Here is a 15,310-nt window from a genome sequence, read left to right on the forward strand (position 1 = left end):
TTCAAGAATTTTTGAAAAATTTAAATGGTCAACTCTCTTTTCAATGACTCACTCTCTGGTAGATGATAAGCACATCTTCCCAATCCCAGCCCTGCCCACCCCAAAGTCTGCCAGCCTACCAGGTGGAACGATGGGTTTGCATCCGGTTGCTGAGAGTGAAGGACACTTCACAGAGGCACACTCGGTGACAGAGCTGTACTCTGAGAGGACTCCGACAGCCTGGCAGGGCCCATGGTAATCGACTGCCACGCGATCTGAGTAGGCAGCACACACGCTACTATAGGTCTCACCATTGTGCCCACAGATGGGCTCTGTGGCTCTGCAGAAGGGCTGAGGGCAAACAAATCACATTTAGCCTGGAAACCTCTATGGTGCACCTTTCCTAGCTAAGAGTACACAGCATGACCCCTCATTTTCAGAAAGGAAAAAGGACACAGGTATAATTTGTGGGTACCCTCTTAAGCTCTTGAAGTGAGCTAAATGGGGGAGGAGAAATAGTTGTCTCTAGATTAACTGAAAAGATTACGTTTCTCGGCCTCTCCAGAATCTTGGGTGCTCATTCCATGTGAACTGATGAGATAAAAGTCCCCAAATTCCCCTCTCTGGCCACCTCTCCCACCTCATTCCAGACATCTATTAGTATCCCAGAAGTGCCTGTTTGAAGAAAACAAGATCAACTTCATGTACATCTGGAGCCTCACCATTCCATTCTGGGTATGGAATAAGGGAAGAATGGAGAAGTTAGTGGGGCAGACAGACTCTGGACACATCAGGTGGGTTAGGAATAGATCAGAGAAAAGTCACAGCCTACTTGTTCCCTTTGGAACAAGTAGGAAGGGAAGACTGGGAATTCAGAGTGGATGGTATCAATACACTGGCACAAAGGCTTTGAGAGAAAACAAACCCAGGGAGACAAGCTGAAGGGCTATTTCTAACCATGAAGACTAAGAAAGGAAAAGCAATCACGGCAGGTGTTAGCTAGCTATGGGCAGTAGATGCTGGGCTCAAAGATGGGCCCCGGGGAGAGGAGCTAACATAAAACCAGTCATGCATGTGGGAAGTGGGGTTGAGCTCACAGCAACTTCAAACTCTTGGGCTCAAGCAATCCTCTCTTTTTTTTTTTTAAGAGATAGAGTCTCACTTTGTCACCTTCAGTAGAGTGCAGTGGCATCACAGCTCACAGCAACCTTTAGCTCTTGGGCTTAGGCACAATTCTCTTGCCTCAGCCTCCCAAGTAGCTGGGACTACAGCTGCTCACCACAATGCCCGGATATTTTTGTTGTTGTTGTTGTTGCAGTTCGGCCAGGGTCGGGTTTGAACCAGCCACTCTTGGTATATAGGGCTGGCACCATACTTACTGAGCCACAGGCGCCACCCAAGCAATCCACTTGTCTCAGACTTCTGTGTACTTAGGACTACTGGTGCCCACCTACAATGCCCGACTAATTTTTCTATTTTTAGCAGAGATGGGTCTTGCTGTTGCTCAGGCTGGTCTTGAACTCCTGAGCTCAAACAATCCACCTGCCTTGGCGTCCCAGAGTGCTAGGATTACAGACGTGAGCCAACGCACCTGACCCTTGGGATTTTTCTAAAGCATAAATGCAGATTCCATAAGCTAAAGACTGAAAGACAAGCTGATGTAAAAACACATCTCAGAAAATTTCTGAGAGAAATTATCAATCCCTTTTCAGTACCCCCGGAGGTGGGACTGTGGTGGCAAGAGTGGGAAAACTCTTTCCTTGGTTGTTTCAACTCATTCTCCCTGCTTTATTTTCTAGTAGGGCCCGTAGAATTACAGGAAGTGAAAATGGTGTCGACCATGTTGGGGGTGTTAGACTTTAAGTTCTTTTCCTAGAAGTGGGCTGCAAGAAGCCACTCTCCATCCTTGCTTGTACAGTAGATGTGCAAAGGCACAAACGCTAGCAAGGCAGCCTTCCAGAGCCAGGAGAAAGAGCCAGTCCTCATTTGCAGTAGAGGTTTGGGTTCTTAGATTTGACAACAGTCACAGAAGATCCTCAAGTGGTCTAACTGCTGATTCTTCTGCAAAAAATCATAAACCAGTTTGATGGCTAATGTCCATTTGTTTGATTTGTTAGCCAAACCACGATACCTGGCACGGGCCTCTGTAAGATAGGCTTTTTCCTCTTTGGTATAAAGTGCAGAGATTGCTATGCTCCATTTGGTCTGTGTCACAAACAGGATCGCGGACCTGGTCACAGGCGAGCTGTCTTGGCACACACTCATATTGATTACATCCAAATTTATCAAAAGTTGTCAGGCACACTTGTGGTTTGGGTATGCATCTGAAAAAGATGAATGCAGCACTGTGAACCAACATAGGGAGGGGCTACTGTGGGGCCAGCACAGCACTGGATGTGGGGCAGGAAGCTAAGGAGAAAGCAAGAAATGAATTGGAATAGTCCTGACCCAAAGAGCTTATGTAGAGAGGGCTAATCAAGTCTGCATATGAAGTGGCCCATAAGGAAGGAAATGACATGCAAAATGCTCAGGGAGGTGAGTCATCCTGACTGGGGAGCCTGGAGAAGGTGTCAGCCTGGAGGGAGCAGCCATAAACACTAGTGTGATGTTCAAGGAATGTGGTGCAGAGGAGATGGCAGGCGACTATGAGGACAGGAGCCAAAGCTGCACACACAGGGCAAAAGGGCCATGATATGAGGCCAACCAGCGGGTTGGGGTCCGATGGTGGAGGTCTTGTAGTAAATAACAAATGAAATATTTTCAGGCACTTAATTTTCAGCTTGGCCAATATAAGTCCACTTTAAGAAAAGGCTACACTCGAGGCCACGACTGTGGCTCAAGGAGTAGGGTGCCGGCCTCCAGGGAGGCGGCAGGTTCAAACCCAGCCCTGGCCAAAAGGAAAAAAAAAAAAGCTACAAGAAAAGGCTATATTCTATACCTGAAAAAGATTCATATTTTGGTGCCTACAAGAGTGAGCAGCTGATACTGGCTGGCTACAAATCGCAGAGAGAATGCCCCAGGAAGCTGGTCTTTCCTAGCAATATCTGGATCTTGCTTCATTCTCAATTCCTGACCTCCTTCAGAGGGGTTAGGGATGATGGGTATTTTCTTTGTCAGATATTTCTGCTTTCTTAATTTTTATAAAGGGTATATAAACTTCTTAAACTTTGTATAAGAAGACTTACAAAAATGTTAGCTTTCTCTGAGTATTTGAAGCAATAGGATATACAAATATTAGTCTGTAAAACAAAAGGGGAAGACTATAGTAGCTAAGGCCAGGTGTGGTGGCTCACACCTAGCACTTTGGAAGCCAAGGCAGGTGGATTGCCTGAGCTCACGAAAGACACTGTCTCTACTAAAACAGAAAAAACTAGGTGGGCATTACAGCGGGTGCCTGTAATCTCAGTTACTCAGGAGGCTAAGGCAAGAGGACTACTTGAGCCCAGGAGTTGAAGTTGTTGTGAGCTATGATGACACTGCAGCACTCTACCCAGAGTGACAGAGTGAGACTCGGTCTCCAAAACAGAATATATATACATATATATACTTTAATATACTTATATATAAATGTACTTATATAATATATACTTTTATATACATTTTATTTATATATATATATATATAAGAGAGAGAGAGAAGCTAGTGTTATTTTAATTTCAGGGAAATTAACTTATACATTTTTTAGGGATAACCTGCACTGAAATCACCATCACCATGTATGGTCTGCCTTTTCTGATGTGATCTGAAATTAGAATGCACTTAGTTATAGTTTTATAAAAATTTAAGCTGAGTTAAGAGAAACAATGAAAAAGAATATTTAGACCTTCATTGCCTACTAACATGCAACGGGTAACAATCAGGGAAATCAGGGGAAATTTAGTGATTTGGAGAGAGAAAACTTGATCAATCTGAGTACAAGGAAATAAAAGAATCATCAAAAAGGCAAGAATCTGGGGGCAAATGAAAGAGAACAGGAGCAGGGCAGGGCCTTGGTCTCTCTCCCTCACTGCTGTGCCCTAATGTTTAGAAAAACAACTCAGACATCCATAAATACTTGATGAATGAAGATAACTTTTTCTACTTAAATAATTAATCATTTTTTGAACAGATAATACAAGCCCACGGTGAAACAAAGGTATAAAACAGTATGTAGTGAAAAAGAAACCTTCCTACTTGGATTCCAGATACCTATTTCCCTCCCCCAGAGGCAACCACTATCGCCAATTTCTTATTTATTCTTCCAGAGATATTTTACGTAAGTAAAAGAATTTATAGAAGCAGATCCAAAGAATATATGCATTTGAAACTGTAAATTTGGCCACATTTCCTTCTGTAAAGGATGTACCAAATCCTCCTTCAGTCCCTTCTTGTATGAAAGTAGCTGTTTTCCTATGTTATCAAATGTTTTATCTTTGCCTATCTGATAGATAAAAAATGGTGTACAATTGAAGTTTTAATTTAATTTACATTTCCCCTAATATGAGAAAGGTTAAGCATCGTGGCAGACTGGCCAGATGTTTATCAAATTCATTTAATTTCTTCTTGTGTACATATTTAGATTATATTTCCCAGTCTTCTGAGTGGCCAACTGACTGAGTTCTCGACAGTGAAATGTGGCTGGAAGTCGTGATGAATGCCACTTTTAGACCTGGCCTATAAAAGCTTCTCAAGAGCAACCCCCATTATCTTGCTTCTCTTATCTGCCGTCCAGATGCAGAGAGAGGTGCATGAGGCTGTAGGAGTTGGCAGAGTTACTACATGGAAGGACTCCTTGGGTGTGAATGTGAAAAGCCACCTGCTGAACACCCAAAGTAGATTTTACTGGATTTACTATGTGAAAGTACTGATATTTTGGGGTTTGTAGGCCATAGCTAGAGTTACTTACCCTAACAAACTAAAGTACCTTTTGAAGTATTTAATAATCATTTGTATTTCTTTTTTCGTTTATGTACTGGGCCCATTTTTCTATTAGGTTATTGACCTTTGCCCATTTTTTATATAAGGTTGATCTTTTTATATTGATTTGCAGAAGTTTTTTGTATTATAAGGACTTAGGTCTTTTTCTGTTATATTCTTCCCAATTTGTCATTTATTAACCTGTTACCAGACAAATTTACTGCAGAAAATTTTGATTTTCAAGTAGCTCAATTTTTCAATCTTTTCTATTAGTTTTGTATCACGCCCAGAAAGGCTGTTCCGCTTTGAGATTTCTTTTTATTGTTTTTCTCTTCCCCTTCTATCCCTCCCTTTTTTCTTCATCCTTGCTTCCCTTCTTTCCCAGATAGGGTCTTGCTACATTACTAAGGCTGGTCCCACCATAGACTCCCAAAGTGCTGGGATTACAGGCTTGAGCCACTGCACCTGACCTCTTTTTATTGCTTTATTATAAAAACAAGACAACCTTATTCAGAAAGGCTAGCCAATAGAGAAAACAAACAAAGGCCAAAACAACCCTCGATTCTACCTCCCAACACAACCTAAATTATCCTTTTGGCTTCTTTCTTTTTTTTTTAATTGAATGGTAACTATGCACATTAATGCATTTCTGGGGTACAGTGTGGGGTTTTCACATGCAATCCGAAATACTTCCATCAAACTGGTCAACACAGCCTTCATGTCATTTTCTCAGTTATTGTTTTAAAACGTTCACATTCTACTCTTAGAAAGATTCACTTGTACCCCTGTAAGATAAAACTCAGGCTTATTTCTTAAACATGGCATCCTGTCTTCTTTCCATAGAAATTTTCTTGGCTCAGTTTTTTTATTGGATAAACTTGGCAGATGGGTGACTAATTTTTAGCCATTTCTTTTAATATATTTCTTTTTAACACCCTCCTTGTTCTCTATTGTAACAGGTTTTAAGGATGAAGAAATAATGGGTTATTCTCCACAAAATCCTTCATATGGAAAGGATTGTGGTATTGAAACGTGTTCTGTTGGGTCTCTGAGGCAGCCAGTGAAAACTCCAGTTCCAGAAGGTTCCAATCTAAGGGAGTCAGCAAGACACATGCCCTGGTAGTCACCACATATAGAAATTTTTATGTACATATATAGAAAAACTTTTTCCAACTATTACTTTATTTATTACTATGTTTAAGTTACATGGAAAAAAGACAACCAAACAGTTCTGCCCATTTCAGAAAAGTTTCCTTTCAACACCAATTATGTGGTGACAAATAACTAGGAATGTTGACATCTTTGGGTCACAACTGGCAAGGAAGAATGGGCTCTAGTGTTACGGTTTATCTCCAACAAGAATATGGCACACTGGCCAGCACAAGCCATGCTAACACTGAGCCTTTAGAGCTGGGCACAGATCTAGACCATTAAGGCTGAATCAACTGTCCTCTGAGCTCAGTGAGGAAACCGCACCCAAAGGAGCCTAGGACAAATAATTTCAAATGGTACTGATGTTATGTTTCTAGAATTTTCTCATGTCTAATTCCTAAAAGGGAGGCATATAAGTAAAAGACAGTTTCCTTTGACTACAAGGCACAAATAATGACTAAGAAGAATACACCCTTTTCTCTTCATCTGCTGCCTCTCCTTATATTACACTTTGCGTTTAAGTCTTACAGAACTGCTAAAGCTCCCAACAGACACCACGTTCTCTCCTCATTTTCCCTGGGTACAGTATTTTCCTGTTACACTGTCTGCCTTCATCAACTCCGCCTTTCCTCTGCTGCATTCCCAGCCTGCAGTCTCCTACTCGTCTTTCTAGATTCAGCTGAGAACCACAAACTCTGAGGGCTTTCTCAGGCCCTGCGTTCCCCACTTACGGGCTCCGAGTCTCAGCACCTTATCAGGCAGCTCTACGTGGCTCTTTCCCCTCCAGACTCAAACTTTTCAGGGCAGGGACCACTTCTTAATTTACCTTTACTTTCACTATCTGGTACATGGTAGTAAGTACTAATCTTTGGTTAAAAAAAATAAGCCATTTGACTTACCTTTGATTTTTTGGGCAGGGGTTAGGATTACACGGATCCTTTGAGATGCACGATCCAAACTCAAACTGATGGTCTTGGAGACCCACGCAGCGTGCAATACAGGCACTGGGGTAAGTTCGTCCATTCTGCCCACAAACAGGGACAAACTGATCTGCACAGTTACAGGGCAGACCTGAAGAAAGAAAATAGTCTAAAAAACATGTGCTTGGATAGTGTGTTTCCCCTCATATTTTCTTATTTATTTATTTTTTTTAGAGATAGAGTCTTACTTTATTGCCCTCGGTAGAGTGTCGTGGCATCACAGCTCCTAGCAACCTCCAACTCCTAGGCTTAGATGAGTCTCTTGCCTCAGCCTCCTGAGTAGCTGGGACTATAGGCGCGGGCCAGGTTTGAACCCACCGCCCTCGGTATATGGGGCCGGCGCCCTACTCACTGAGCCACAGGTACCACCCCATATTTTCTTTTTAAGAAAAACCCCTAACAATCATGTAAAAGTCTCCCATTAAAATAGAATTATAAATTAAGCTGGAAAAAAAGCTTCTCTCCAAGCTGATAGGATTTCTAAAGGCAGCGATGCTCTCAGGAGCCCCCTGTCTGCAAGACGGCTTTCCCTTGTGCTTTTCCTCCATGGCCAGCTAATAGTGGGCCTCTGGACCTCCATCCCAGGCAGAGACCTCTATGAACAAGGCTAGGCAAAGTTAATCATGTTTCTCCTTATTTGGCATAAAAAGTCTAGAATTTAGATGTTTGAAGTCTGGCTTGGAGTACTACTTGAAAGTTAAATGGTAACACCAAAAATAAGATAAAGCAAAAGTTCTTCCTCGCAGAGGTTCCTTTCACTCTTGTCTTCTTAGGGATTGGGAAGAACAAGACGGTAACCTGGAAAATTATTGTAATTTTAAGAGTTACGAATTTTTATGAATGTTTCTCTATGGGCCATGTTTGGACTAGGAACACTGAGTCCTAAGACACGTAGTCTGATTTTGAGACAGTGAAATTCCATAGAGTCTGCTGGCTTAAAAGTCATTGACTTAATTTATCCCAGGACACCAGGAACCTGATACTACAGGGAACAAGAATCTTACTAGTTGTAAGTTCATCTTCCAAAACCATTTAGATGTTAACAACAAAAAAAGAATCTTCCTTGAAAATCTCTTTTTTTTGAGACAGAGCCTCAAGCTGCCCCCCTGGGTAGAGTGCCGTGGCATCACAGCTCACAGCAACCTCCAACTCCTGGGCTCAAGCGAGTATCCTTACTCCGCCTCCCAAGTAGCTGGGACCACAGGCGCCTGCCACAATGCCTGGCTATGTTTTGGTTGCAGCCGTCATTGTTGTTTGGCAGGCCTGGGCTGGATTTGAACCCGCCACCTTGGGTGTATGTGGCTGGCGCCTTAGCCACTTGAGCCACAGGCGCCGAGCCTTCCTTGAAAATCTTTAGCTTTCTCTTTTTCCCCATATCCCTATATGATTTCTCTAATCAGAATGAATTACCCTCTTATAGCAGGGCAAATAATAATAATAAAAGATGATAATAATAATAATACTAATAAAGCAGTAAAGGCTGGTACTCATTGGAGTACAGAGAGGATGGTGTAGAGATGTCCTACTTCTACTTCCTCACCTGTTTGCTGTTCGATTCTTATTTCTGATCTCCTTTTGATTTGCATGGGTTGAAGGTACAAGGTTGGTAAATCTTTATTCTCTTCTTCCCCCACCTAATGCCCACTCCTCTACTTGTGTAACACTAACACCAGGGAAAGAAGAATCAGGTTGTCACTGCAGCAGAAAGACAAGGGTGCAAGGGCAGCTACCTAGTACCTCTGTCCTCAGAACCACAGGTATTTCAGATCTGGGCAAAAGCTCATATCAAGAGATACCAGTGGATTATGCCATTGTTCTTGGTAACTATAGGTTCACAAGAGAAAAGAGTCCTATCTCGCCAGCCTTTTCATTTACTGTATCTGATGTGAGCAGAATACCAGCAACAAAGCATAGGAACGTCAAGAAAGTGGGATTCTGAGATATCTTCATTTGTGGGAGTCTAGCTGAACCAGTAAACTAAGGCAGGCCGAGAAGAAGGTGTTGCTTGAGAAGGAAACTGAGAAAATACATGGGCATTTTAGATCATAATAGGAGGGGTAAATGGGATATTTTATCAGGTAGAAAACTTCACCTTAATTAAAACCATCCCAATCACTAGCTCTGTTCTTTTTGACTCATGGAATTCCAGACTATTAGGGCTCAAAGGACCCTAAGAAACCATTTAGTTTATTGCTTTGAATTCTGAGATCCAGAGAGGGAACGTATCTCGCCCTCAGAGTCTGCATTTGTTTTACCATGTACCTCTACAGTTAAGACAAGACCAGACAAGATGCCTCAAAGGGAAAAATGTGTGCAACAGAATAAGGGCCCCCTAAGATGGCCTCTGGGTGACCACAGTCACCTGTGAAGGTACGACGGTCATCTTCTGAACTATGCTCGCTGAGGCAGAGGCGGGTAGAACACACCAAATTACCAGCAAAACAAGAACAGACATTGCAGTCGATACTAAAAGATGTTCCATGACCTGAGAGAAAGAGAAAGAAAATGTTGATCTATATCATGCCTTAACAAATAGAACATATATTAAAATTTCAATAGTTTAGAATTATTTATTTATTTATTTTTTTGAGACAGAGTCTCACTATGTTGCCCTTGGTAGAGTGCCATTGCATCACAGCTCATAGCAACCTCAAACTCTTGGGCTCAAGTGATTCTCTTGCCTCAGCCTCCCAAGTAGCTGGGACTTACAGACGCCTGCCACAACGCCCAGCTATTAGTTTAAAATTTTTTAAAGTAGAAATTCTTGAAAGATGACTTCTGAATATCCAAGGAGTTAAGTCTGTGATATTTGTATTTTCGTATTTACTCCCCAGCCTATTTTCTAAGCCCCTAATATGCTAGTCTCACCAATTTGTTCCTTATTCTCTAAGAATGTTTTTGCCAGGAATGCTCATCTCTCCAGGGCCAGACTTTTTTTTTTAAAAGAAATTTTTATTTATTTATTTATTTATTTTTTGAGACAGAGCCTCAAGCTATCCCCTCCTGGGTAGAGTGCTGTGGCATCACAGCTCACAGCAACCTCCAACTCCTAGGTTCAAGCGAGTCTCCTGCCTCAGCCTCCCAAGTAGCTGGGTGTAGCAGCCTGTATAGCTTATGGCTAGGAGGAGTGAGAGTTATAAGAAATACCTGTAGTGGAACACCTTGGTGAAAAGGGCATGGAGAGAGATTTAGTACTAACAAGCATGAGAGAGCTCGCGAGATGAGAGCATTGGTGAATTGGTAGTCTCTACACCTGTGGTGTTGAGAGGCACGAGCTCAGCCTTATATTAGGCTGGAGGGGAAGGCAGCCTGTAAGCATGCGCATCCAATCACGGGCATGCTTGCTCTTACTCTGTCTCTTCTCCTGCCTGCAGAACGCCAGCACGGCGTCTCTGCTGAAGATCACCAAGCTCTGCTAAAGACTAAGAGCTATCTGTTCTAAAAAGACTGCTTTACTCTAAGATATTCTCTCTCTCTTTCTCTCTCTCTCTCTCTCTCTCTCCAGCTAAAGTAGATAGCCCTCAAGCGCCTAAGAGAAACTGTTCCTGAGCAAGGGAGCTTAGTGGTCCGCGTCCAGAACCTGCCTAAGCCGGGCCTGTAGACCTGGCCAGTCCTGGGCCCTGACAAGTGGTGTCAGAAGCAGGATAGTGAACGCCGCTGATAAATGGTGCTTTGAGCAGGATTCCATGAACGTGGACCAAGAGGGAAATAAGCTTTAGCAAAATAAGAAAGAGAAGAGAAATAGAAATATTTAGAGGGAAAAGAAATATCTAAGAAAGACAGCCAACAGCAGGCCTTTCTCATTTGCTTTTTTCCTCCTCTATCCTACATTCTCTTTCCAAATTCTAACTACTACTTCTGTGGGAAAAAAAGCCAGTAAAATCCTTTAGCCTCTTCTGTGAAGCGCTGGAGAAAAACAGAAAAAAGCCTCTAAGAGGAAAAGAGAAAAGACAGAAATAGAAGATAAGAACCTTTCGTAAACAAGCCTGTAGCCTCAGGGGTGAGAAAAACCTTCCGTAAAATAGCAAAGAGAAAAGTTTGGGAACAGGTTGCGAGAGTTTATTAAGTTAGGGACGAGAACTTCTAACTGCCTTCCCATGTACCTTCGCCCAATGCCAGCAGGAAGCAGCTTTCGAGAGACCGACGCCCGATTCCCTTTCTGGCAGTTAAGAGTTCTATTTAAAAAGAAAAGAATTGAGGTAGATTGAGGCTGGAAAATAGTGGAAGTAAAGTTTTGTAAAACAAGACTCTAGAATAAAAAACAGCTATAGAGCTCCTGTCTCTTTAAGGCAGCCAAAGGTTCTAAGAATTGAAAGGGAAAGATTGTAAAAAGCTTTACTCTAAGATACTGTCTCTCTCTCCCCCCAGCTAAAGTAGATAGCCCTCAAGCACCTAAGAGAAACTGTTCCTGAGCAAGGTAGCTTAGTGGTCCGCGTCCAGAACCTGCCTAAGCCGGGCCCTGACAAGTGGTGTCAGAAGCGGGATAGTGAACGCCGCTGATAAATGGTGCTTTGAGCAGGATTCCGTGAACGTGGACCAAGAAGGAAATAAGCTTTAGCAAAACAAGAGAAGAGAAATAGAAATACTTAGAGGGAAAAGAAATATCTAAGAAAGACAGCCAGCAGCAGGCCTTTCTCATTTGCTTTGTTTTTCCTCTTTCCTACATATTCTTTCCAAATTCTAACTACTACTGTAGGGAAAAAAGCCGGTAAAAGCCTTTAGCCTCTTCTGTGAAGCGGCTGGAGGGAAAAAAAAGCCAGTAAAAGCCTTTAGACAAGAGAGAAAGAGAAGATAGAACTAGGAGATAAGAACCTTTCGTGAACAAGCTTGTAGCCTCACGGGTGAGAAAAACTTTCCGTAAAATAGCAAAGAGAAAAGTTTGGGAATAGGTTGCAAGAGTTTATTAAGTTAGGGACGAGAACTTCTAACTGCCTTCCCATGTACCTTCGCCCAATGCCAGCAGGAAGCAGCTTTTGAGAGAACGATGCCCGATTCCTTTTTTTGGCAGTTAAGAGTTCTGTTTAAAAAAAAAATGAGGTAGATTGAGGCTGGTGTAGAAATAGTGGAAGTAAAGTTTTGTAAAACAAGATTCCAGAGTAACCAGCTAAATAGCTCCTGTCTCTTTAAGGCAGCTAAAGGTTCTAAGAATTGAAAGATTGTAAAAAGTAAAAGGCCGAAAGAAAAAAACCAGTAGAGAAAAATCATGGCAAATGAGATACAGCAGTTGAAATACAGTTGAGATCAGATGAATCTTATAGAAGCAGATAAATGCTATATTGACATGACAACTCAAATTGCGCAGCTGCAAGATCAGAAGGTAAATCCCCCAATTAACATCAAATGCCATAAATGTGGGAAGCTGGGCCATAAGAGAGAAGAGTTTAAAAGGGAAAAGGTTGAATGCTAAAGAAAAGGAACAAAGAACATGTAAAGCTCCAGGTGTAAGTCCCAAGTGTAAAAAAGGCTTTCGTTGGGCAAATGAATGCTGTTATCAATTTGACAGATGAAACACCCTTATTGTAGGGAAATTATCAGTTGGGCCAGAATCAGGACCCCCACGGGTAAATGAAAGAAAGTTTAATATTTTCATTTCAAACCATTCTCAGAAAAAACAGAATTCAATTCTATGCCATGGGAGCACTCTGTCAGCTTGGTTAGACCTGTGGTGCCTCAGTGTAAAACTGGGGAAATTAAACCAGACCAATGGATGACAATGGAGAATAATTAGATTAAATATGTTTGTGGAATATTAGGTTATCCTGCGTGGTGAAGGGGTAACCCACCTCTCATCAGTGTCTGTGCACTATAACCGGGTCCAGCTAAGGAGACTGGACATGGTCCAAAGGGGAAGTGTCACTTGGAAGCAAGTGAAGCCTTTGGAAGATTATGAGAGGTGAGAACAAAGGGAGGGAAGAGTAAAAGTTAAACCACCTTTGTGCTAGGAAACTCCATTTGGAAAAGGAGTCTGGAATCAGCAAAAATTTCGCTGGAGAAGCAGCTTGAAAGCAGGAAAAACTCTGCTATCGAGGAATTGTGAAGGGTGGTACTTTTTGGACCACGAGTAACAGTTCCGCGAGAGGGACTGCCAAGTGTGGGACTATTAGTCCACTAGTAACAGTCTTTTGCGATCTGTGAAGGGTGGATTTTAGTACCACGACGAGTAGCAAAACCTTTGGAATAGCGAGAGAAAAATCCCAAAGCGTTATCTTTTGTTCGTCAAGTAAATATCAAAGGAAAGTTCCTACAGTTAAAGAAATGGTAATTTCTCTGGAAAGATTTCAGTTTTCTCTGGTGAAAAAAAAACCTTTAAGGGAATTAACATCACAATTACTTTCCCCTACCGGCTAATAGTTTACATCTGTATTGGGCTTCCTCATTTAAAGAGCCCATACCTGGAATTAGGAACTGATAATTACCATCTTTTGCCTAGAAAGAAAAGGGCTAGATAACAGGAAGAACTGCCCTTACCACATTAAAAATTGTTTGTATATAAAAAAGGGGGGAAATGTAGCAGCCCGCATAGCCTATGGCTAGGAGGAGTGAGAGTTATAAGAAATACCTGTAGTGGAACACCTTGGTGAAAAGGGCATGGAGAGAGATTTGGTTCTAACAAGCATGAGTGAGCTCGAGAGATGAGAGCATTGGTGAATTGGCAGTCTCTACACCTGTGGTGTTGAGAGGCACGAACTCAGCCTTATATTAGGCTGGAGGTGAAGGCAGCCTGTAAGCATGCACATTCTACCGCGGATCCACTTACTCTGACTCTGTCTCTTCTCCTGCCTGCAGAACGCCAGCACGGCGTCTCTCTGCTGAAGATTACCAAGCTCTGCTAAAGACTAAGAGCTATCTGTTCTAAAAAGACTGCTTTACTCTAAGATACTCTGTCTCTCTCTCGCCCCAGCTAAAGTAGATAGCCCTCAAGCACCTAAGAGAAACTGTCCCTGAGCAAGGTAGCTTAGTGGTCCGCGTCTAGAACCTACCTAAGCTGGGCCTGTAGACCGGCCAGTCCTGGGCCCTGACAAGTGGTGTCAGAAGCAGATCCTGACAGCTGGGACCACAGGTGCCCACCACAATGCCTGGCTATTTTTTGGTTAAAGGTGTCATTGTTGTTTCTTGGCGGGCCAGGGCTGGATTCGAACTCGCCACCTTAGGTGTATATGGCTGGCACCTTAGCCACTTGAGCCACAGATGCTGAGCCACCAGGGCCAGACTTAATGCCATCTCTGGATCAAACACCCTTCCCATGTCCTGGCAGGAATAACTAGCTCCCAGAAAAGCACTTGGTCAGCAACTTTTTATGGCTCCAATTCTCTCCCATCTTATGTAAAGCAGGATATCGCCCCCCCTCCCAACTTCAGCTCCATGAGGCACAGTGTGCTCCTTAGTACAGAATAGGCATTTAGTCAGTGAACGCTTACAGAAGGAACGAATTTATCCTCGGGTATTTTCTGTGATGTAAGGTACCTGCCCTCACATTTTACCCAACTAGAATATGGACTAAGAAACAGATCCCTGACTTGCTCTAGAGCAGATATTTGTGAACTCTTTTTAGCCAAGAGCACTCTCCTTCCCAATCAGATCTCACACAGTAGAGAAACCAAAAGCACATAAAAGCTGAACTACTGTGGTTGAAGTGGTTCGAGGGGGGACTAGCGGTGTTGTAGCAGAGTGAGTAGGTAGGGAGGAGAGGAGACACATCCTCAAAGTGGAGCTTTCTCAGGATTCTGAAGTCCTATATTGACACGAGCAGTTGTTGGGGCTACATAAAATGAAGCAGTGGGAAAGCAAGACACCAACAGTGTAGTTCCTGTCCCCATTTGCTTTCCACAATATCAAAATCTGAGTTCCCTATCTGGTGATGTGCGGGTGGTGGTGTATGGTTGAGGAAGGGTACCTGTATTCAGGAACTTGCCTATGACGGGTAAAGGCTTTGGAGTCAGATAGACCTGGAGCCACATGCTACCTTAGTCACTGACTAGCTGGGTGACTTCTTTGAGCATCAGCTTCCGCATCTACGTACTAGGGATAATAATACCTATATCAAAGTAACTTGGAGGATTAAATGAGATAATGTAGTGCAAGACTCGGCATCATGCTTGGCACAACAGAATTCAGTAAATATAAATTAATCATTATTAGCCCCTTCTTGAGGGGGGGCTTCTAAGAGGGTTCATTAGAAGTCCTAGGGCTTGCCTATAATCTTAGCATGCTGGGAGGCTGAGGCAGGTGGATTGCTTGAACTCTGGAGTTCAAGACCAGACTGAGCAAGAGCAGAACACCCATCTCTTAAAAAAAAAAAAAAA

General features: G+C 42.7%; 1 protein-coding gene across 2 annotated transcripts in view; it reads right to left on the reverse strand.

Moving 5' to 3' along the window:
* The window catches only part of RECK (reversion inducing cysteine rich protein with kazal motifs), an 80,058-nt gene that overhangs the window by 5,927 nt on the left and 58,821 nt on the right, over positions 1-15,310 (reverse strand). For both annotated transcript variants that reach the window (XM_003800223.2, XM_023519355.1), the window contains 4 exons: positions 9,370-9,492; positions 6,927-7,098; positions 2,111-2,303; positions 120-330 (listed from right to left, as the gene is read on the reverse strand). In XM_003800223.2, the coding sequence (XP_003800271.1) occupies positions 120-330; positions 2,111-2,303; positions 6,927-7,098; positions 9,370-9,492 (699 nt within the window). The remainder of the gene's footprint in view (positions 1-119; positions 331-2,110; positions 2,304-6,926; positions 7,099-9,369; positions 9,493-15,310) is intronic.

This window comes from Otolemur garnettii, unplaced genomic scaffold (genome assembly GCF_000181295.1).
Source record: "Otolemur garnettii isolate 467f Iridium unplaced genomic scaffold, OtoGar3 scaffold00172, whole genome shotgun sequence".
NCBI lineage: Eukaryota > Metazoa > Chordata > Mammalia > Primates > Galagidae > Otolemur > Otolemur garnettii.